At 35.9% G+C, this 23646-nt stretch overlaps 2 protein-coding genes and 1 long non-coding RNA gene across 3 annotated transcripts; 1 reads left to right on the top strand and 2 right to left on the bottom strand.

Annotated features, from left to right (window-relative positions):
• Positions 1-5833: 5833 nt before the first annotated feature.
• Positions 5834-11215, bottom strand: LOC149050817 (extended synaptotagmin-1-like). Its single transcript, XM_089193291.1, has 9 exons — positions 11185-11215; positions 10803-10868; positions 10330-10400; positions 10150-10235; positions 9991-10039; positions 8382-9020; positions 8155-8234; positions 7083-7186; positions 5834-6901 (listed from the first exon to the last, which is right to left on the bottom strand). The coding sequence occupies exons 1-6, from the start codon at positions 11213-11215 to the stop codon at positions 8976-8978; spliced, it is 348 nt and encodes a 115-aa protein (XP_089049417.1). The 3' UTR covers positions 5834-6901; positions 7083-7186; positions 8155-8234; positions 8382-8975.
• A 20-nt stretch (positions 11216-11235) lies between these two features.
• LOC149050816 (uncharacterized) lies at positions 11236-13115 on the bottom strand. The gene is made up of 3 exons (XR_016184431.1): positions 12976-13115; positions 12702-12768; positions 11236-11371 (listed from the first exon to the last, which is right to left on the bottom strand). It is a non-coding gene; the product is annotated as an uncharacterized LOC149050816 (long non-coding RNA).
• A 4407-nt stretch (positions 13116-17522) lies between these two features.
• On the top strand, positions 17523-20621 carry LOC149050815 (uncharacterized). Its single transcript, XM_089198360.1, has 2 exons — positions 17523-18259; positions 18533-20621. Exons 1-2 carry the CDS (start codon positions 17929-17931, stop codon positions 20101-20103), a joined length of 1902 nt encoding a protein of 633 aa, XP_089054486.1. The 5' UTR covers positions 17523-17928; the 3' UTR covers positions 20104-20621.
• Positions 20622-23646: the final 3025 nt, after the last annotated feature.

The following is a 23646-nucleotide window of genomic DNA, read 5'->3' as shown; positions in this document are numbered from 1 at the left end:
GTATACAATAAAAGACTTGTACGTAGAGCCAATGAATTTCACTGAACTTTCCTATAAATATTCTGCGTATAAATTATGTTACTGATGTCCCTTAGTTTTGCCCATATTTTTAGGTGAACTTGCCGAAAAAATACTCGCCTCGAACATTGCTTATTCCTTACAATTCTGTCGATAGAATTGATTCAAGCATACCCTCGGCAAATCAGAATAATCTCTGCGTTAAAACTTTTCTCACAATCAAAACTACTCTGGATTTTGATGCGACATAAGAACCATAGTGTGCTTGCAAAAACTACACGACTTAAACAAGTGCAACCGACTTACCCAAAACGAAAGTGAAAGTCCACATGTTAGACATCTTTCCTACAAAAAAAAAAAAAAAAGAAAAGAGGATAACAATAAATTCAAATCTATCTTATCTGTAAGCCTCAAATCTGCACCTCAGCATATCTATACGTTGTATACGTCGCGATTCAGTATCATCATTGACTTCGATCTTACTTTCTTTGTCTCATGATTGAACCATAATATTTATGCTTTAACGACTAAGCGCTCCCCTGGCTACTGTGACTATATCATACGGAGAATGTTTTCACTATTTTACTATTTTATTCAACTTATACAATACTGGAAGTGTTTAAGTTGTTTACATCACAGTTCAAAATGGAACGTACAGGTTCGTTAATCTTCCTGCAATAAACATTGTTCGTTTCAAATTTTTAATGCTGTTTCCAAAAATTTCTTGTTATTAAGAGACTTATGGCAACATCTGGCATATTTCCATAGACTACTGTTTTATCATCGTATCACACCTATCCCAATTCTGGTAGTATTCCATACAGTGTTCTTTGTGAAAAAAGTTGAGTCGGCAGCTGAGTAACAATTTTAACAGAATTATTGAAAATTCTTCGTCGTCATAATTTTATTAAGGAGTCAATTGCTCATATAACGACACAAAAAGTTATGTTCTCTTATGCTGGCTTTTTGTTTCCTTTTATCTTTCCCCTGCAGTGTAGCATAAGACTCTACTTAAATCAATTTCATCAACAGTTATAACACAAAGCTACAAGATTACCTGAATAGTGTTTGTTTCACTTCTCCGCTAAAGTGTTTTTATGCTGCAGTCGCATTTACCAACACAACAAATATTTCACTCTCGTATACATATATAAAACCTTAACAGGTGTCTCAAGCTGGTGGGGTTATACGTAAGTTGCTCAAGTGGGGGCTCGACATATATTTATCTCAGCCTCTGAAGAAGAGTTTCTCAATGTGTTGAAGAAATCTGAACTGGAAAAGAAAAGATAAAAACAAAAACAGTGTTCACAAAATGAAGTCAGCCTCTGGCCCCTCGAGTCATTTCCTCTTTTTTCAATAGTTAGCATTTCAAATGTCTCAGATTTATTTTGGAAAGGAAGTTTTAAAACCCGCCAATACTTCATCGTACTTTGTGAATCAAAATATTTATACCTTCAACTTTGTAAACTGAAAATCGATTGCAAGACTCGGTGTCTTAAGTTAAGCATTGTTCACATGCAAGACTAACCTTCAATATAATTGTAAATTATATTTAAAAAAAAAACAGTAATATTATATTAAAAACAAGCTCGGTAAACAAGCTTGTTGTCCTCTTTCCAAGAACTAACACATGAAAAATTGTCACGTGTTAACAAATACATAAATCATTAACTGATCCTATGTACTGGTAACTTCTATTTTTTGTCTTCTGTTGTGAAATGACGTTCATTTGCAAGGATTTCGCATATGGTGCAGAGAATCCAGCTCTCACCTTCATCTTTATCGCTCTCTTAACTCGCACAAATTCCTAAGGATATATCTCGTGCGGCCATCAAAAGTTGACATGTCAAAAACTGAAAAGAAGTTGAGAACGTCTGAGTCTTGAAATTTAATGCCCCTTTTTTATATTTTGACAATAAAAATCTGCGATAAAATATTATAAAGCATGACACGACGTTTCCAGAACGTCATTATCAAGTAAACTAAAATAATAAAATCGAGTATATATCAAATATTATTTTAGTTTACTTGATAATGACGTTCTGGAAACGTCGAAACGTCGTGTCATGCTTTATAATATTTTATCGCAGATTTTTATTGTCAAATGTTTTACCAAATCTTTACTTATTCGAATTTTTTATATTTGCCTTTTGAAATCGAGAAATTAAAACCTCGCAAAATATCGTCTCCCCAAATCGCAAACTTAAGTACCCGCGAAATTTTAATAAAATTGAAAATCACTAACTTAAAAGTACTCGCAACTCTCAATTTTCTTTTTTCATTTGTGTGAAGACTTTGGGAGGCCGTGGAAGATGTCACTGTAATGTTCTCATCTTTTGTTGCACTTCCTCTCCTACCGAAGAACTTGACGCAGAATTCAGTTATTATTATTTGCCCAACTTTCTCATTTCTGATCAGCTTAACAGGAAATTTCATATAGAAATCAGGCTTGTTGACAATTTTAAGTTGTTGAAAATTGACTTATCAATAAAAAATTCATTTAAGTGTACGCATGCGCGTATGTCTGTATGTCTTTACTCCTTACTCATTAGAAATATTAGTAAGTTTGGAATCTTTCCCAAAATGCCACAGTGTTATCCGCAAAACAGGACTATTTCTGTCATGAGAGGAGGTGAGGACATAATACAAAGACTCAAAGAAAAAGAGAGAAGCTCTACCATAAGCATAAGCAGCCGAGACTTAAAAATTTTAATCAGAACTTTCCGAGGGAAAATTGGACTCTAAAAAACCGGGAATTGTTTGGCTGAATAGCTATCATTTTATTTGATAGAGGGCGGGGGAGGGACAAGGAATACTTGGAAATAATGATTGACGAGAGTAGGGGTCAAAAGGTATAGTCAAGAGGTTCTCTTAAAGGAACTTTCCCTGTTAATAACCAATTACAAAACCATATAAATGTACAATTCCAAAACGAAAATCCTTTGGTTACTGAGACAAAAAATACGTCCACCGTATATCATAAAAGTGAACTTCTGTTTGCTGCTAAAAATATCATGAGATTGTCTCCCGGCCTTCTAATGAGGAATGCATGCCTAACGTCGCCAGATTTGCCAACGCAAGACTCATTCTATTCTCAAATCAGTTGATAAAAAAAGCCCACACAGATGTTTAAAGCTGCTCAAGGAGGCTGTCTCATTTTAAATTCACTTTGGGTTGTTTATGTATCCATAATGCTTTTCTAAATTTACTTGTTTGGGCTAAAATAATTAAGTCTATAAGACCAGAGTTGAAATAGTCAAATACCTACATGATGCCATAGAAAATTTTTGTAGGAAAGTTGGACATGTAAGCATTTCAAAGAACACAAAATAAAATTAAACCCAGTCATCAGTTTGTAGCCACAGTAAATAAATACTGTGGCTATGATATATAATGCACATCTCCATTCAGAATAATCTTAAAACTCAGATATGTTGTTATTTTTTATTTTTCAAGATTTAGCAGTAAAGTTTGTTGTTAACTAATCCTCTAAGTTCGTTGATACTATCAGGTGGCCGTTATCCTTAGAATTAAATATTCAAAACTGTAGTAAACAAAATTAGACAATCATCTTTTACTTCCATATGTTTAGTTAGAATTTAAATAACAAAGGGATTTTTCCATCATAATCTTATCTTTGGGAGAAACCTTTGAAAGATGTCAACGAAGCATGTTATTTTACTTTTCTGTTGATTTACTTATTGCAAAAAAAAAGTTCAATGGTTTATTCTATTAAATTTCCAAGACCAAAGAAACAAAAGCTGAAGCTGGTATTCTTGCACAGTAAACAATCAAAACTTCAAAAACTCATTAATAATTCATAAGCCCATTAACCTATCAAATGGTAGATAATACATCACGTGCAGTGACTTTATATCGATAAACCTCATCCTTATTAGTATGCGGTGTTTTATCAGATATAAAGACACTGCACGTGACTTATGAATATTAATTAATTATCAACACAGAAACTGACACAACAAATGGTGGGAACATATTTAATGTTCTTTCAACAAATTTCACACAGTAAATTTACTTTTGCACCAAATTAATAGTACAGTTGTGAAATACACATCTGGAAAAATTCTCTATTTCCATTAGACAATACATCACCTGAAACTTCGACGCCATGTCCTCTTCGGTTAGTAGAAGAAAAGTACAAAACACGTGTGAGATGATTTTCTTGCATACTAATTTAATCCCTAATGTTTTTCTCGTATGCTAATTTCTAACGTTCACAAAAGCATAATTGTTATGAACTCTCTTGACACACGCTTTTCCAAGAATGTTTTTGAAGCCGTTCAAAAAACTCGCAGCACGTGTTTTATCGGGTCAAAAACCCGATAAAACACTCCTGCTCGTTTTTTAAACATTACTTAAAAAATAGATTATTAAAAAATGGACAACTCCCCTGAAAATTACTCAGTTAAATTAAGTACGAGCCAGAAGAACCACAAACCAGAATTGCTCTAGTCTCCGAGGCCTGTTACAACTTAAAGCGTCGTGGAACCTCGATTTCACGAACTTCGATATAACGAATTCTTCGATGTAACGAACGATAGTCTTCAGCCCGACCAAAGTTACGGTAAAATGTATAGGAAAGAACCTCGATATAACGAAATCCTTGTAAAACGAAAACAATCCAGAAGCCCAAACGTATAATATACCCCGATATAACGAACAAATTTAAACACATGACAAAAGACAAACGTGAAGCAGACTAACAAGAATCAGAATCCTTCAATTTTATAACAGTAGAACAACATCACAGTTAACAGCTCATTATAAATTCCGACGGCGTTAAGATACCGGCGAAATTCGTAATTTCGTTCGTCTGTACATACGAGCTTTTCTTGAAGCCACTTAATTGGTAGGATGGTATATATTATTACCGACCATAATAAAGCCAGTAACGCAATTACTTAATGGCCACCACGTACATATGCGTGAGTATGATAAAAAATTCTAAGATAGCCAGTAACGCAATGACAAAACAACGAGATTTGTGACTATCATAAATCCCACGAATGCCGACACTGACACTATCATCAAAGCTACAAATCCGCTTTATCCCCTTTGTCTCTTATTAGTCACAAGAAGGCTTCTTGTAGTTGAAAGTGTTTCTGAGACTCTTGTTCCACTGAAATTTGTCCTCCGTGCTTTAAAAACAAGGTGCTGTAGCTATGTACAGACCTCTGCAGCGTACTGCAGCTTCATATAAACATTAAAGCCCAAATGTTATTTATAGTCATCATTCCGATCCCGAAATGCTGGGTAGCGCGACGTCACACCACAAAGAAAAAATTCATCAACCAGCCCTCGATATAACGAACATTTTTGTTGTTTTTCCGAAAATTCGTTAAATTGAGGTTTCCGATATGACAAGCCCTAGCCCACGTGTAGCCGTACTCTCCCCCGCCCCCCCCCCCCCCTCCCGAAAAAAAAAAGTGATACGAAAGGTAGGGAACCGTCGCACTAGGCATCTTGCTTTCGGCGGGTAATCGAAGCCGGTGAGGACTTCCACGAAACATTACTAGAGACCGCTGTCCAACTAACCGCGGTATTTGCAACGGCCTCCAAAGTACACGTAGATGCTCTTGATCGGCTGCATTGTTATAGCATGATGTAAATGTTACATACAAAACGAGGGATGATTTGAAGGTGTGATTTGAATCCAAATGGCTGAGATGGATTTCTTAGTTGAAATTTTGTCAAGAAAAGGTGTAAGAAACTGGATAACGATTGGGAGTTTGCGCACACTGCGCCCGTATAACGTCACCCCACCTCCCCTCCCTTCCCAAGGTGGTTCGCCGCGTTCGGATGTTTTGGTTTGTTTGTTTTTCTTTTATTGTTCATTTCTACAAAAGAGTCTGTCAATTTTCAGTTGTTTTTAAACAAAACTTCCATTACCTAAGTATGCCCCGTAATTAGAGCACTTGGAGGCTAAATAACTCTGCGGATATTGGAAGATCACATGTTATTTTAGAATCACTTTCCTCTCACTTTGTTGACGAACACTGGTTGATTGATCCCAAAAGCCAGAGATTTAGAAAGACTAAAACTCACAGACTCACTCGATGTACTTACACGTGTTTCTCCCTCAACAAAAACCACCACAAACTAGCTTCCTTTGCCATAGTTCGCTTATTTACTGTTCAAATTGCAGTTTGTGCCACACATGAACAATAGCGAGTTTAAGAAACGACGACGGCGATGCCGTGGACAAGGTCGGTTAAAAAGTGGACCTTTATTTTACTTACGAATCACGCGTTACTCTAAAGTCATTTAGTTTGTTTTTCACTGTCAAATCTATAACGAAATTGAATGAGGAACACGGCGTTAAATTAGAAATTGAAATTTAAAAAAAATAACCGTCGTCGTTCACGTTCTCCAAACAACGCAAAGTTTGGTGATTTCACGTTATAGTTTTGCAGAGGACGCAGAGAAATTTACAAAAATTTATAACGCACGTGCAAAGCCATTGTTCTACTCATTAAACCTTTTGTTTAGTGACGTTCCCGTTGCCGTTGCAGTTGTGGTTTTCTTAAAACCCCTCTAATGTCTGCCAGAGAACTGTTTCCCTCCCATCTGCGCACGCCCACCCGATCACGTGGAGCAGTCAGAGCCTCAAGGGCGCGCTGCCTGTGAGGCTTCTTCCTTTACTAAAAGGCGAGGTCAGCACTCTGCAGTCCTCCGTGTGATGAGACGAAACTGGAACGTTTAAAGAGCCATTTTGAATCAGTTTTCCAAGCGACTCTCTTCAATGGACACGTGAAGAAAGATGGCATGTTAACCTTCCCCGAGCCGCCTCGGACAAAACAGCTTGAATCCATTTTGGGCGTTTTTACGAGCACTGAGTCGGCTTTTAGGGAATAGAAATCACCTACATGTAAGATATAAGGTAAAGGTCTGATTATTTATTTCTACAGCTGAACATACTCTTTCTTCGCCATTTTAGTGAGAGTTATTCAAGATTTGATGCTCATGGCCATTTCAGGAATTTCCTCAATTTTTAAAAGGAATAATTAAAGATATAATCTTTTGCTCTGAGATGTTAAACTTACTTGAAACCTCTGCAACTGGCCCCAAAGGTTGTTCTTCGAAGGAATCACAGACAATCAGTGCTACCGAATAAACTGTTTCTTATCAACTGACATTGTGTCACTTGCTATAAAGAAAGCAACAACCATATTAGAGAAATAATTTCAGTTTTTTTATATCCTCATTGGCAAATGGAGACATTAACAAGTTGTTAAATTCTTACAAAAGTCCTTATTTTGAAAGGAATAGATTTCAGTTGACCTGCAGATGAAATTCAAGCAAAGAAATGATCCTCACAGGTTGACTGTAATTCATTATTAATAAGAAATTGCAGAAAAGAAACCTGAAAAAATTCAGGCTTTGAAAGATACTAGTTGGGCACTACTAGCAACTGAGGTACAGAGACACTCATTGATAGGCAAGTTTTAAGGGGTTCTCCTTTCCCATTAACAATTCTGATCATAATTTTTAATAAAATAATTTAATTTGAGCTGCAGATGAAAATCAGGCAAATAAATGGTCGTTGCAGGTGGACTGTAATTTAAGCAATTGCAGAAAAGAAGCCAGCAACACCTCCTACATACTAGTTGGGTGCAACAACACCAACTGACCTAGAAGGCAAAATTCAAAACAAAAACTCGGGACAAGTCATCTGTTTTCAAATGTTAAAAAGAAAAGATTCTGGACAAGGGTTATCCTAGGGGTGCCCAGCATCATTACTAATAGCTTGATCTGGTAAGGATCAAATTACATAAAACAACTGACATGCGTACTCTATGATATGTGGTTTCCATTACACAAACACAAGAGAAATGTACTTGTAACAGTAAGAAACAACTGTAATAAGAATTTCCTTCAATAAGACAACCAGCAAAACTGACATGTAAATGGTATGGGTAACATTCATCATTAGTTTTATCAACTGAGTTAACAAAGCCAAACCACAGTAAGTTGTTTTTTTGGAAAATAAACTCCCTTATTTTGTAGATCTACATCACAGTGTGCCAACCTGTGAAACCTTGTATCTGCGACAATTCAGTGATGATAAACAGGAAAACAATAGCCTATGGATGATCAATTAAAAGTGTGACCTACTCTGCTCTGGTAAGTAATAATTTATTTCCAACAGTAAGTTTGCAGAATGCACTTGTGGTGCCACAGGCAGCATTTGTTACCTAAAAAAAGTTATAATTTACATTAAAACTTAACAACAGTGACCTTTCACACTTTCTGTGGTCTTACAGTGTATTTTGAGCAGCAGGGATTTTGTATTTCTAATTTCCTTTCTATCAAATAAAGAAGAGACTACATCACACACTTACGGGAAGATTCTTGGCCTAGTCCAGTTTAACAAAAAAAGCTGCTGTTGCTAACATCTCCTCACCAATAATGGCTTAGTCAGGCTGTATATGAAAAACAAAACTTACAAACAAGCTAATAATACACAGTCAAGATCTTTGCCTCTTCGCCTGGCCAAACAAATGGTTGGTCCTGCTTACATAAGTAAAGGACCAAGGTGCAGTTCTTGCTAAACTGGTCCTGTTTTTTTGAGCATGGCCAGTCAATAAAAAAATAAGTTCTCCCACTGACTACTGTACTTCTAAAGTGTGCCAAAGTTGTTAGACATGCTAAACATTACAGACAGAGAATGGTGAAAAGTTGTGTCTGGGCCTTGAAAACACACAGAAGGAACCAACTCACACACCCATTCTCAAAAGTACAGGCCCACAACTTCTGCTTTCCATTTACTATTCTTTGACTGCACTGATTTGGTTTTTCGATTCAGCTTGTCCTCATAAATGAAAACCACCCTATTGTTAGTGAGTGTGAACTTACCAGTAGGAGATCTTCTGGTTTGGCAGCCAATGTGAACCATGTGCATCTCAATAAATTGAGTGAATTAAACCCTTTAACTCTCAAGATCTGATCATCAATTCTCCCCTCTGGCTACTACACATTTCCTTGTAAATTGATTATGAGAATTAGGTTTCAATCAAGGTAATACTGTAAATTGTACCTGATGAGTTTGAGTGTTCTCATTACCTGTTTGCTGTATAATGTATGGAATTACTATAGAGAGAAGTTACATGGTAATCACTTCTAAGAGTTTTAATTGGTTTTCAAATATAATTTAGGATATTGTATATTATGGAAAAGAATCAACAGATTTTATTCACAATTAAATTTGGTTTGACACAAATTTTGTGTCAAACCAAATTTAATGATTGATTAGGACTATTTTATATGAATAGCTGTAATTGAGGATTACTCCATAGGAAGTTTTCGAGAAAAGAAAAAAATCAAATTCCATCCTAATGTTACTACATATTGATGTCAATAATTAATCAAAAATATTTTACATGTAAACCTTAATTGAGCTTGTAAACAAATTTCATTGAATACTTGAATTTTAGCTGGGGTTTTTTAATTTTAAGTATTTATATATGTAGCCTCAAGTTTGTGCTTAAAATTCCCAGTAATTCTTAAAAATTCCTAGAAATTCCTGAAAGTTCCCAGAAATTCCCAGGAATTTTTTAGATTTACAGCTTTTCAGGGAAAGTCATTGGTGCTCTGAGTTGGAATTCCTAGGAATTCCAAGTCCTGTTGGCTATAAACTTGGAATTTCTAGGAATTTCTAGGTTTTTTGGAACCAGAGTTGTTGTGGTTGGGAATTCCTAGAAATTCCTAGGAATTCCCAGTCCAAATTTACCATGAAAATTCACACCTTTATTCCAAGGAATTCCTAGGAATTCCTAGGAATTCCAAAATCCATTTCATAAGGGTAGTGCAGTCCTGGTTGCTTTAATTCGACAATCAATTAAAAATTGCTCTAGATGCTATATCAAATCACATGGTGTTAAACAAGGTTCCTAACACTGGTTATTGAATATGACATACAACTCTTTAGTTAGCAAAAGATTTGCAACTTACCAATTCAACATTGCCTTGCTGGACAATTGTACCAATGTCAGCCTCAACACTAAGGAGGTAATACATCATTTGTCAACATCAAAACAGTCACATACATGTAAAAACTGGAGATATGAGTTGCTTTCTAATGATTCATGTTTGGATGATTACTTACTGTACCTTCCAAGAGATTCGTCATCAGATGCTTTGTCTTCATAAAAGACACCAATCTTTATTTTCTGACCATGTGAGTTGTCCACAAAGGCCTTCACATAAACAATCAGAAACAAAACAATCAGAAATGAAATATCCCATGTTTGAAGTATGGACTAGGAACCACAAACCCATCAAAATCTTTACCTCGAACGCTTCATTCCATATTGGATTCACTGTGTTGTCCTTTGTCTTTATGCAGAATGTCTTGGCTCCCACTGGCAACAGAAAGAAATATCATCATGAGCTATGGTGCACGTACAGTAAGATACTCACTGGTGTTCTAAAACAGTGATCTTGTCCCAGTGAATTTATCTCCTCATGGAGGCAAAGCAAATGAGAAATCCAAAAAAAAATGATGTAATAATTAATAAATTTATGCTTCACTGATTGCTGATTCTATTTGATTCAAAATAAACGATCAAAAAAGTTTACAGAGATGTAGAATTTTCAGAGGAGTTCTTACTCAAAGTATGATTCACCTTCTATGAAACTGAGGTAGAAAAACTTCAGTGACATAAGCACCAAAAGACACTTGGATAGTCATATTACTGCTGGTCAGTAAGGGCTCTTTCATGTCTTTAGCTCATACAGTAATCTCCATAAGCTTTGATACATACCTCTGAGAATGACATTTGGATCTGAAGAACCTTTAGATATGATAACAATGTCTTTCTTGATTAAGTCTATTTAGCTTCCAGGAATTCAATGTGAAGGACACCCTGGAGTGACGAGAAAGCAAAATCAATTTGTCAAAAACCTTTAAAAACATCACTTATGTGTACACTTGGTGTACTCAGTACTACTGAGTTATTCAAGTTTAAATAAACATTTTAATCATGTCTTGAGGCACAATAAAAGACAATTTGCAGAGAGAAAATTCTAATGATAAGTACACTCGCATCAGGCAAGGGGTATTTCAGTTCATATGGATCAGCATCAATCAAAGGAACTGTGATCCTGTTTGGGAGAACCACAAATCCCACCACACATGAAGCATACTCAGACTAGGAATATCAAGAATATTTGCCATGTTTGTTAAATCAAAGTCTATGTCCTGTAAAGAATAAAACAAAAACAAAATTTACAATAAGCTGGTTACCGAGAACAGGGGCATAGATTACATCACTATGAACAACATTTTACTTCCCTATAATATAAAACCATTGGATTCCCTGTTACAGTCTGTCTAGAGGGAGAAGAAGGTGGTTTCAAACCTCCTGGACAAATAATTTAAGGCAACAGAGCTTAATGTAAACTAGGCATATGCATGCATAGTATACTGTTTTTGAGTCCTTATTCATTCTTCAATGCTGTTTAATGACTGCTTTTTTTTTTCAGATAACATTGTTGCTAATGCAATGTATATTACAGTGAAAAATTAAACACAACAAAATTGATAAGGGAGGGGAGGGAGAAGAAGGTGGTTTCAAACCTCAGGCAATCATGTTTTGAAAAGTGAAGCTAGCATAATATTAAGCCTGTGAATGCACTTTCTCAAAACATTTTGCCCACAATAATTATTTCTGGGCATTGACATCTGGTTTTCTAGTTTTGTGCTACTGAAAACCATGTTTAAATTAACCAGAACAGAAAAAGCACAAACTACAGTATAGCAGCACTGATCAAAATATGTATTGCATCAATGAATTGAATTAATTTCAATACATTTAGAAAAAACTTAAATGAAAAATTAACAACACAAACAAACTAGAACATAACAAAAATGAAGTTCAGACTTTGATCTCCCTGAAGCTTGTCTTTGCCCTTCTTTCTTGTCTTGATGAGCCCAGAAAAAACTTCATGGGCAATCAATATCAGAGAGAAAATCTGTTATTTGTTCTAATTAATTGCAAATTCTTCATTTTAAAATAATTTTTCTTAAGCAAGGTTCATTTAGTTTTATCTCAAATTCATTTTCTACAACACACAGTTTATAAATAACAAACATTCTTACATGTACAGTAAGTCTCTTTGTCTACAAGAAAGTGTTCCAGAGAATAGAGACATGCTCTGGGATTTTGAACTGATTATGATAAAACTTGTTGAAAAAGATAATTACAAGTAAGATATTCCAAAAGCCAGAGAAATTAACATTTCAGCCTTTTAATTTAAAATTTGAGGGGAGAATGTTTAATGTCTGAAGAACACAACTAAAACTTCAGTTTCTCAATCTCTATTTTAGCTAAATTAAATATCCAACCAAACAAATTGGCCAGTGTATATTTAAATGCTTTTTAGGCGAACTTTGAAGAACACAATCAGAAATTTGAACTTTGTAAAAGGGATTAACCTTCTTTTAAATTTGAGCTCTTATTTTAATGATAAAATCTTCAACTCATTAGGAATAAGAAAATCAGTTAAAAAAAAAAAAAGGCGGGGGGTTTGCCCTTCTTGACCATAAATATGTATACAATGCAACTTATAATGGATGTGCAAGTCTTATAAATACATTTTGTATCTGCGTCAATCTATGTTAATACTAGAGGACATTAAATATTATCGATTTCTCGGCTTACTTCGTGACCGATATTGAAGAATGTAACATCACTTGGACCACTCTATATTTCGTGGTGTTTGTTGTGTCTAACGAAAACGAAAGAAAAAAAAATTGAAGGGTTGGTGCATATGTTAGGGTAGTTCATTTGAGTTGGAGGACATTGTTTTGTCCATCACCCCATTCCTTAGTGATCAGTGCAACATTTGTCAGAAGATGAGTAAGTAACGTTCCTATGTAATAGGATACATTTCATAGACATTGAATCGGTTGAAAGTTCTTTGAAGATCTCTCACCTGTGAGGGTTCCTGGTAAACATTATTATTTCATCATGGTAAAAAGAAGTTTCTTAACACATCCGATGTACAAAGTGAAGCCGAGACGAGTTTTTAGAACAATTCATCGTGATCTGTCATCAAATGTAACACAATTGTCGAAAGAAACCGACTCTCCAATATGCGACATTGGTTCTTTCAGTTGTAAATTCACGGCAACTCGTCCGCCATTTTGAATGTAGCTGCTAAGAAACTGGGTCGAGACTTAGCTAATCTTGGCCAATCAGAAAGAAGACGCCGTGCTAAAAGAAATCTGGGTGCTTAACTCTTACGAATCTGGATTTTTTGAAATCGGGAATTCGGATTTTGCGGTAAAACATGAAATCCTAAAACGACTTTCAATGCTGAGAAATCCATCTTTAAAGTGGATCTCAATGAAGCCAATAGACAAGGTTTAAAAGAACCGATCCAACTATTATCGACTATTCTTCCTAAAGGAACTGAAACCGAGTGATCTCTTCTTTGCCAACAAAAGTGTATCGAAAAGTTACATCTCTACTACCGTGTTTTCAGATTTCAAAGCCAAAAGAAATCAAGAGGTAAGAAGTTGACTATCGACGCCGCCACTTTCAAAATCAACCTAGTAATCCGGCCACAAGCTGTCGACTCGCGAAAACCACATTGAGCGGTTCACAAACAGCTACTGCTCTGACCATAAAAAAGAAAAAATCATCTCTTGCATCAAAAATATAAATTTTTAGTAGCATCTAATTGTTAAGGCAGATCATCATTGGGAGACAAGGCGTGGTGAATGTCATCATTTCATAATGATGTACTTCTCATTAGCTGAGATGAAAATTACACGTTTTTTTGGAACTAATGATTGAATTTCCATTCAGCTGATATCCTTATGCTGGTAAGAGAAATCTGAAAATCATAAAGCGCCGTCAATGTCATTATCTTGTAATAATGTACTTCCTACTACCTTAGACGAAAATTATATGGTTTTTAAAACTAGAGATGGAATTTCCATTCAGCCGATATCTTTAAGCTGGTTAAAGGAAATCTGAAAACAAATTCCCTCACATCAGGGCTCCTCTTCACACATCTTCAAACACAAACAAACAATTTAGAAAGACAATATGAAAGTAATGATTCTTTGGACAGTGCTCTCATGTAGTCTTAGATTGAGCAACGAACCAAACAAGCCGGAAAGATTTAGTTAAGGAGGTTGTACACAAATGAATGAGGATGCTGCACATGAAACCAATGTCGATCAAGAGATCATGAAGTAATAATGTTGATTTATTTATAGATCAAAATCTTTTATTTTAAAATTCTGACAATAGGTCAAGGGCCTCAGTTGAGAACTATAGCTGCGTAAGTCAATGAAGAAGTTTCTCAAATATGGCTCAAATGAATTTGTGAATCAGCAGTCTTTCAAACTTCTTTGCAATTGCTAAATTGACCACGGCGTTTTCACAGAAACCATCTCTATGCCTTGGAAAAAAATTAATTTTATTAGAAAGTTTAGTAGCCAACTGGCATGTATATTGACATGTAACTTCTTTTTGACTGTATAAATGCACGTTAATAAGGCAGGAGTGCAGTTTTATTTCTTCCTTTTCCCTTCTTTAACAGCAAAAATTTTCTCCTGGCAGTTTTTATGACAGTGTTGGAGACAACAGAAAAAAAAAAAAATATATATATATATTTATATATATATATATATAAGAAAAGAAAGAGTTTCGATAGCAAATTTTTTATTTTTATTTTTTATTCATTGATTTTTTTTTCAGGTGTACAAGATGGTGGGATTTAACTTATTATTCACTTGTTTCAGCATAGCATCCTCTGAAGTAATTCTTTGAAACATTTTCATTTCATCAGTCATACAGTCCACTTTTTTCCTACATTTCTTAATTGCCATTTCTTGCTCTTCCTATTCCCACAACACGTCTTGAGTTAATTTAACATGTCCTAATAAGGGAATCCAACTGTTTTTCATCTTCTGTGAAATTTAAGATGCAACACTAGCAATGTTTACCAATGATGCCCTTGGTTATCTGAGGTAAGAATCCTTATTGACAATTTGCGATATCTTGGACATGGGCAAGCCAGTTAGCTTTTTACAAAGCGCAGCCTAGGAGTTACAAATCCAGTGAGCAACAGGGTGAAGAGCTGAAACCGAGACCACAAGAGTAAAAGTCCAGTGACCTAACCACTCAGCCAAAATGCCTCCAAATAATGCTGGCAAAATTCACATGAATGTCACATTTGTAATAATATTCTACATATATCAAGATACAAGCTGTTAGTATTAAAATGAAGGCTCAAGGAGAACTACAAAGATCATTTGCAGACTATTTTTTATTTGAAACTGTTTAAAAACTGGGCTTGAACCGAGTCTAATTAAGCACTAGGATTAAAAAACCTATCTTTCAAAATAAGACCATCAATGTGCCAGGAAAGTCATGTTACATGTATTATATTTTACTCTATCTTTTCTCATTGCTGGGTACTTCTCCTAGCACAGTGACCTATACTTTTTATGGCATAATTTTGTTCTACCTTTTAAATTGGGGATTTTAAAAAAATTCTCCAAAGGGCAAAAAAGGTAAGGCTAAAAGCATGCACAAATTAGCCCTTTACTCGAGGATTCAAATTCTGATCTTAAAAGGAATGACTCAGGGAACATTTTGAGTCTATGTCATTTAAATTTGCCTGATTTTCCCACAAATTATATATCAAATTGTTCTATTAATGCTCCAAACTTTCAACCTACTGTATCAAGTTATTTTCAAGGGTTACTTAAAAAACCCTAGCTTCCACTTGCAGCAAAATGTACAGTGAACCAATGAAAGAACACACATGATTAGTGCCAGTACAGGACAGTGTAATTGGGGTATGTTTGGCCCATTGTATCTCCTAAATAAGCATGGTGACTTATCTCTTTTAAAATTAATGCAATTTTTTAGAACACACATTTGCAAGGAACATTTAAAGAAAGTTTCAAGAAGATTGCTCCATAAATATTTTTTCAGAGGAATCACCTTAATGAAATTAATGTCTTTTACAAAAAAGACACAGAATGCTTTTTTTTCAGTTTTAATTTGTTCACCCAAAATAAATCATGTCAGTTGGTAAATTATCTTGCAAAGAAAAACAAAGGTTACCATAATCTTCAAGCAAAGTGCTTCTGTTATAGTTTAAAAGGTACTCAATAACAGAGACAATCTGTTACTTGTTCTAATTCACTGGAAATTCTTCATTTTAAAAGAAAATCTACAAATTAAGATTCCTTTAGTTTCTTTCCAAATTCATTTCCTACACCACACAGTTTATAAATAGCAAACATTCTTAAATCTCTTTGTGTAATTATGATGAAACTTGTTGCAAAAGATATTTTGGTGAGATATTCCAAAAGTCACACAATTACAATTTCTGCCTTTTCTCTTAAAATTCCAGGGAGACCACTTGATGCCTGCAGAACACAACTGAAACTTAGGTTTCTCAATGTCTAACTTAGCTCAATTAAAAATCTTATGAGACAAATTGGCCAATTTACATTAAATTATGCCTTTGAGGACAACTTTGAAGAACCCAATCAAAAATTTGAATTTTGTAAAAGGGATTAACCTTCTATTATTTTTTCAGCTCTTATTTTAATGCGTAAGAGCCTGTGATAAGCAATCATTCTTGCAATAAATCACCATGATAGAATCTTAAATTCATTTAGCACAATAAAATCAGAAAAAATGAAAAGAAAAAAAAGTTTTTGCCCTTCTAGACCGTAAATATGTTTACAATGCGGCTTAAAATGGGTGTGCAAGTCCTATAAATATAATCTCCTTCTAAACATAGCCATGCCAACTGATGTGCATGGAAAATACATTTTCTATCTGCGTCAATCTACATACTGAAGGACATTTAATATCATCGATTTCTCTCCTTCGTGACCAATATCAAAGAATGTAACATGACTTGGATCACGCTATATTTCGAAGAGAGGATTTTGAATCTAAATTTCTCTCTGTTTGTTGTGACTAGCGAAAACGAAACAAAAATTAAATCGAAGGGTTGGTGCATGTTAGGGTAGTTCATTTGAGTTGTCCAACGGGGTTAAGTCCATGGACTGGAGGACATTGTTTTGTCCATCACCCCATTCCTTCGTGATCAGTGCAACATTTGTTAGAGGATGACTTAGTAACATTCCTATGTAATAAGATACATTTCAGTGACACTGAATTGGTTCAAAGTTCTTTGAAGATCTCTCACCTATCGAGGGGTTCCTTGTAAACATTAGAATTTCATCATGGTAGAAAGACGTTACTTGACACATCCGATGTACAAAGTGAAGATTAGACGAGTTTTTAGAACAGGTCATCATCATCCGTCATCAAATGTAACACAATTGTCGAAATAAACTGACTATTCAGTGCGACATCGACTCTTTCAATTCTAAATTCACGGTAGCTCGTCCACCATTTTGAATGTGACTGCTAAGAAACTGGGTTGAGAGCTAGTCTAAGCCAATCAGAAAGAAGACACTGTGTTAAAGGAAATCTGGGTGCTTAAGGTGGGACTTAACCTAAAATTTGACTACAAAATGCAATTTTTGTTTTTGGAGAAATCTGAAACTTCAGGCATAGAAGAAAGCCATGACATGAGTTTTTAAGACTAATTTGCTTTATTTTGTTGCCTACGATAAGTTTTCTGCAAGCTAGTAAAAAAATATTTTTGGTTACCATGGCAACGCAACGTAGCATCTTTCAGTCTTGCTCCAATTTGAAGCCCGAAAGTCCATCCAATTCCTAGAATTTCCTCAGTATTTTCAAGAGGAAGCTATATGACCCCTTACATGAAGTATAGCTAGTCGGAGGTGGCGTGGGATTGAAAGCTGGCGTGTTTTCAACTGTGGAGATACTGTGAGAGCGAGATTCGAGTTTTATATCAGCGAAGTTTTTGTCTAAAATGCCAGGAGGGAAGAAGAATACTGTATATAGAAGAAAGCGGAAAGGAAAGCCTTTTACTGGAGTGCAGAGATACGCAAGGAAAGCGAAGAAAATGCCGCGTGCGGATAGAGAAGTCACAAACTCAGCATCGAGTTCCTCGTGTGATGAGGCTCTGTCAGATGCCGAAAGTGCTTCCATCAGTGCTTCGAGACTCAAAATGAGACCAGAAGATTCACCAGATAGTTCATCAAAGATTTCTGATGTAAATGATTTTCAGGGAGAGGGATACAGACTTGTAGACCTCAAGAAATTATATGCCACGTTGTCTGAAGCACATGTGTGCGAGGAAGGTGAGAAAACATAAGTGAACATCTGTTTTACTTTTAACCTTTTCTTTACTGTTCATGTCTCGTAGCATATGCTAGTAACAGTGTGCAGTTTCCATTTTTTTCTCTAAGAATGTTTTTTTACTTCTCTTCAGTACTATCTTTATTGTTTTCATTTATTAAAAATTACAGTTGTAACTGTCTGTTGTGTGGTATGTGGTGAATAAATTTTGTGACTCATATACATGTATGAGAATGCACAAAATAACTTTAGTGTATACTGTTATTATGTTCTAGGGAGTTTAACTCTGAAGGAGAATTCTTCTGGGAGAAATGGGCTAATGGCAGACCTCTCTGTGGAGTGTAGCTCCTGCCTTGAAGCTACACCATTGAAAACATCAGATACAATAACAAAGAAAGGGCAATCTTTTGACGTAAATCGTCGTGCAGTCTATCATTCTCTGGAGACAGGAGGTGGCTATGAAGGGCTAGTAACCTTTTGCAGCATCATGAACATGCCATGTCTATCACTACCTGCTTATTACAGACAAGTAGACACAATACTTGAGGCTTTAGAAGCTGAAGCCAAAGATGAAATGACACAGGCAGGGATAAGAGTTCGCGAGTACATCCTGAAGGAAAGTGGAGATGAAGTCAATGATGATGTAGTCGATGCAGCCGTTTCGTTTGATGGTACATGGGCGAAAAGGGGGTTTACCTCTCTGACTGGAGTTGTTTTTGTTATATCTGTAGACACTGGAGAGGTTCTTGACTATCATGTCCTTTCAAAAGAATGCCGGAAATGTACCATGAAAAGGTCTCAGTGTCAAACTGACGGGGAGTTCGAAGCATGGCAGATTGAGCATCTTGCTTCCAATGAGTGTGACATTAATTTTAATGGAAGCTCACCTGCAATGGAAGCTGAGGGTGCCATAGTTGTTTGGAGTAGATCTGTGGAACTGCATAAAATAAGGTATAAATGGATGGTTTCTGACGGAGACAGTAAGGCATTCAATACTGTGGAGAATATATATGGCGATGACTGCAAGGTGGAAAAACTGGATTGTGTTGGGCACGTGCAAAAACGCATGGGCAAGCACCTACTTAATCTTAAAGCAAGAACCAAAGGTAAACTTGCAGATGGCAAACCCATTGGAGGACGGGGCCGACTGACTGAGAGCCGCATTAAACGCCTTCAGAAGTACTATGGTCTAGCCATTAGACAAAACACCCTAACTAAAGCAAACCTAACAGAAAGAGAGGTTGATGTTGTTGTTTACACCATGAAGAAAAATATCATTGCCATCCTCCATCACAGTGTCCAGTCACAAGATGCTGCTAAACAACATCGCTTCTGCCCTGTTGGTGAGGATTCCTGGTGTAAATGGCAACAAGATTGTGCTACTGGAACAAATACTTATGAAGCAGGTGACTGTTTGCCTGAAGTGTTCTTTGAACTGCTGAAGCCAACATTCATCACACTTAGTGAAACTAAGCTGCTCCAAAGGTGTGTGCGTGGCGCCACCCAAAATCGCAATGAATGCATCAACGGACTGGTGTGGGCACGCTGCCCAAAACACAAGCATCATGGTGCCAAGGTGATTAGATGTGCAGTTGCTTCTACTGTGTGCCATTTTCATAGTGGAGCTGCCAGCAGAGCAAGAATAATGCAGAGACTGGTAATTCCAGCAGGGGAGTACACTCAGAAGGCCTCAGAAGAAAAGGACAAGAGGCGGTTGAGAAAATCGGACCTTCAGACCTCTGCTAAAGAAAAGAAGCGCCGGCAAGGAGAGCAAATGAGGCGCACACGCAGAGAAGATGCCCTACGGGAGGCTGATGGTGATACCTATGAACCTGGAGGCTTCTAAGTGACTGAAAGAAACATTTGCTATGATATTGGATAGTTCATAGCCATGCAAATTTGTGCAGACAATCTTCGTTTTAGCTTTTTAACTTTAATCGCACTTTTCTCAAAATGTGCATTTTGCGCATTCTAGAAAACATATCTCATAGAGGATTTAACCAATTGACTTGAAATTTTCAATGTTTATTGCTTTCAAAGAGTGTCTGGGAATGAGCAAAGGGTTTTTCTGTAGCTTTACTTTGTCAAAAGTTACAAAGAAAATTGTGGTGGAAATTCACCCCAAAAATTTTGCTTTACTTTAACTGGAGGCTGGAACCAAAGTTTTTTATATTTTTTAAAACTCTATGCTCATCCCCATGATTAGCCTATATACTATATAGTTATAAAAACAAATCAGAGCTAGCTGCATTCCATATCAAGATTTCTTTTCTAGAGTACATGTGGGTTGTGCACAGTATGGGGTAACAATATTTTGCTGGTATCAGGTTACAAATAAACTGTGTGCAGAAATAATTGAAAAAACTGAAATCTGTGATTCATTAGCTTTTCAGTGATATATGGTTTTATATGGTTTAACTAAAAACTGTGGATGTGACAAGTCATTGAAAAAAGGGGTCTTTTTTAGGTTAAGTCCCACCTTAACTCCGACGAATCTGGATTTTGATTTTGAAATCGGGAATTCGGATTTTGCGTTAAAACATGAAATCCAAAAACGACTTTCAACGCTGAGAAATCCATCCTCAAAATGGATCTCAATTAAGATATCCAACTCCGGATCTCATGGATATCTGTTTTGTGTTCTTCCGGGAAATCCCAAAAGGATCTATTCTAGGAGGGGTCTCGATGTGGTTAACCGTTGGCTTTAAAAGGAAAAAAAAATTAGCTTTGAATTTTTTAATGGAAATCCACCTTAGGGAAAGATTTTTCAGCGTCGAAAATACTGCAAAATCTGAAATATGTATTTCAAGATTTTACTCCGGATTTACAAATCGAAAGCATCCAGAACTTTAGAGCCGCTTTCCAAATATTCCACAAGTATTCGAAGTTATTTTGGACTCTTTTGAATAGAAATAAGATTTAAATCATTCTTATGATTCACTTTCAACAAAATGCATCTAAGTGATATACGTTCAGGGGCGTACATCACGTGAGTACTTGGGCATGAGTATGATAGATAAGCTGATAGACGAGGTTTAAAAGAACCGTTCCAGCTATTATAGACTTACTTTTTTGATGATCATTGGTTTGATGACGGTAGTGGAAAGACAACAATACTGTCCATTCTTCTTAAAAGAACTTTGCTTACAACAGTGTATTTAAAAATTACATTTCTACTACCGTGTTTTCAGATTTCAAAGCAAAAAAAAAATCAACAGGTAAGAAGTTGACTATCGACGCTGCTATTTTCAAAATCAACATAGTATTCTGGCCGCAAGCTATCGACTCATTCGTTTGAAGGAACTGTGCACACACATGGAAATTATAGTTGAGAGACTGAGACGAAGACCGCTGTTTTTGTATAATAAAGCGTAAAGTAAGTAATTAAACAATTAAAGGAAGATGAACCACATTCGATCTGAATTTACAGGTACACTAACAGTACTATCACTGAAACAGAATAGTGCCGCTAATTGGTGTTGGAGCATTTATTGCAATGAGGGTGTTTCATACTCGGTAAGGGTGATAATTAGAACAACAGCGCTTATTAACAAAAACGAATTCGAAGGAGGTGCTTATTAGAGGGGGCCCTTCTTAGAGGGTGCTTATTAGAGAGGGGGCGCTTATTAAAGGGGGTGCTTATTAGAGAGGGGGCGCTTATTAGAGGGGGTGCTTATCAGAGAGAGTGCTTATTGGAGGGGATGCTTATTAGAGAAGGGGCGCTTTTGACACGAGGGCGCCAAATCAAATCATTACGGTACTGATCAGTGTTTCCTGTTTAAACAGTAAGAAAAGCTATTGAATTTAACACTCGAATCGTTAGTTCAAGCTAATCTATTACACACTTGTTTAGGCGTAGCATCCTTTGTAGTAATTCTTTGTAACGTTTTCATTTCATCAGTCATACAGTCAACCTTGTTCCTACATTTCTCAACGACCATTTCCTGCTCTGCCTGTTTCCGCAACACGTCTTGGGTTGATTTTTATATGTCCAAGAGGGAATCCAACTGTTTCATCTTCTGTGAAAGTATTATCAATAATTTACAATAAACAGTCATAAGGGAAATTCTGTCTATTTTGGTTCCTTAAGCTCAAAGTGTTAATCAGTCGACTTTCCAAAATAATGACTAAGTCCAAGGGTACTGCTTTACTACGCTCTGTAATATATCCGTAGAACCAGAAAACCGTTTTGTTTACTAGACGTGTGTGATTTTTTAACTCGTCATATGACTGGAGAAAGAGTATATCCGGGAGACAAGGGTAAGTACTACCTCCCTGTAACCGAAAAAACCAAAGGTTTAATTCCAGATCATTACTTGTACTGCGAGGGGAATGTAAAATTGTTGAATGTCCAAGGGGTGAGGAAGAGTGGGATCCTGGTGGTAGAAGAAGAGACCACAGTGCATGACCTTCATTAAAAATTTATGGAGATACAAGAAAGCTTGTTGATGGAATCTTTTCATTCAACTTCTCCTACCATTTCTGTGCTTGAATTTAAACCTTTCTCTGGAGCTCACGTCCTGTATTATATTCAACTTATTTGAACAATCCTCCAGCAACTGAATCGATTTCCAGCATCAAAGGTGATCTTCTAGTTAGATACTCTTTACGCGATTGAACTCCAGTAAGGTTCAATTATTAGAAGACAAAAAAATGAGCTGAAATTTTTTATATTTTTTTTTAATTAGACACTAAATGGCTTGACAATAAATTATGAAACGTTTCACACTTTTTATAACATTCTCACTTGGGTTTCACTCCTGTGATAGTTTTTTCTTCTATTTTTGTGCAAGCTCCTACAAAATTTTAACTTAAATCGTAGGTTAACAACAAAGGTTAATAAATAAAGGAGCCAGATGAAAATACATTATCTGACCTGTGCACTTTGATATATGTGTGCAGTGGAGTAAATACGATTAGTGGCGTAGCATTGTGATAACAATTAAGCCACCTACCAAATAACATGCTAGGACTAAAGTCAATAAATAACGAGTAATATATGCAACTGAATGCTGAATAAATAGTTAAATAATGTTTATAAGTAGTAATAAATCTAATAATATTGAAATAAAATCAGTTGCGGAAACTTCTGACGACACTGGAAACGCAACACGGCCGTAAATATGCTTTTACGATTATCTATTTAGCATACCATACTAACTTCCTTTCTCCTGTAGCTGTTTTTACTTGTCTAAAACAACTCAGACAATCAAAAAATGAAAACAAACATTGCGGGCTCGCACTTGTCACTGTCATACCTTATATGAGTTATTCTCTAATGCTCTTGATTAAGTAAATGCATCATTTTCATGATATAACGGTATGTAACCTTTCTGTTACTAAAACGATAACTAGAACTAAAAAGGACTTGATGAGTCAATGCTAGCAA

Source organism: Pocillopora damicornis, chromosome 2, assembly GCF_964200805.1.
Source record: "Pocillopora damicornis chromosome 2, jaPocDami1.2, whole genome shotgun sequence".
NCBI lineage: Eukaryota > Metazoa > Cnidaria > Anthozoa > Scleractinia > Pocilloporidae > Pocillopora > Pocillopora damicornis.
The sequence above is the reverse complement of the archived record's forward strand: the minus strand, read 5'-3'. Positions and strand labels throughout refer to the sequence as shown.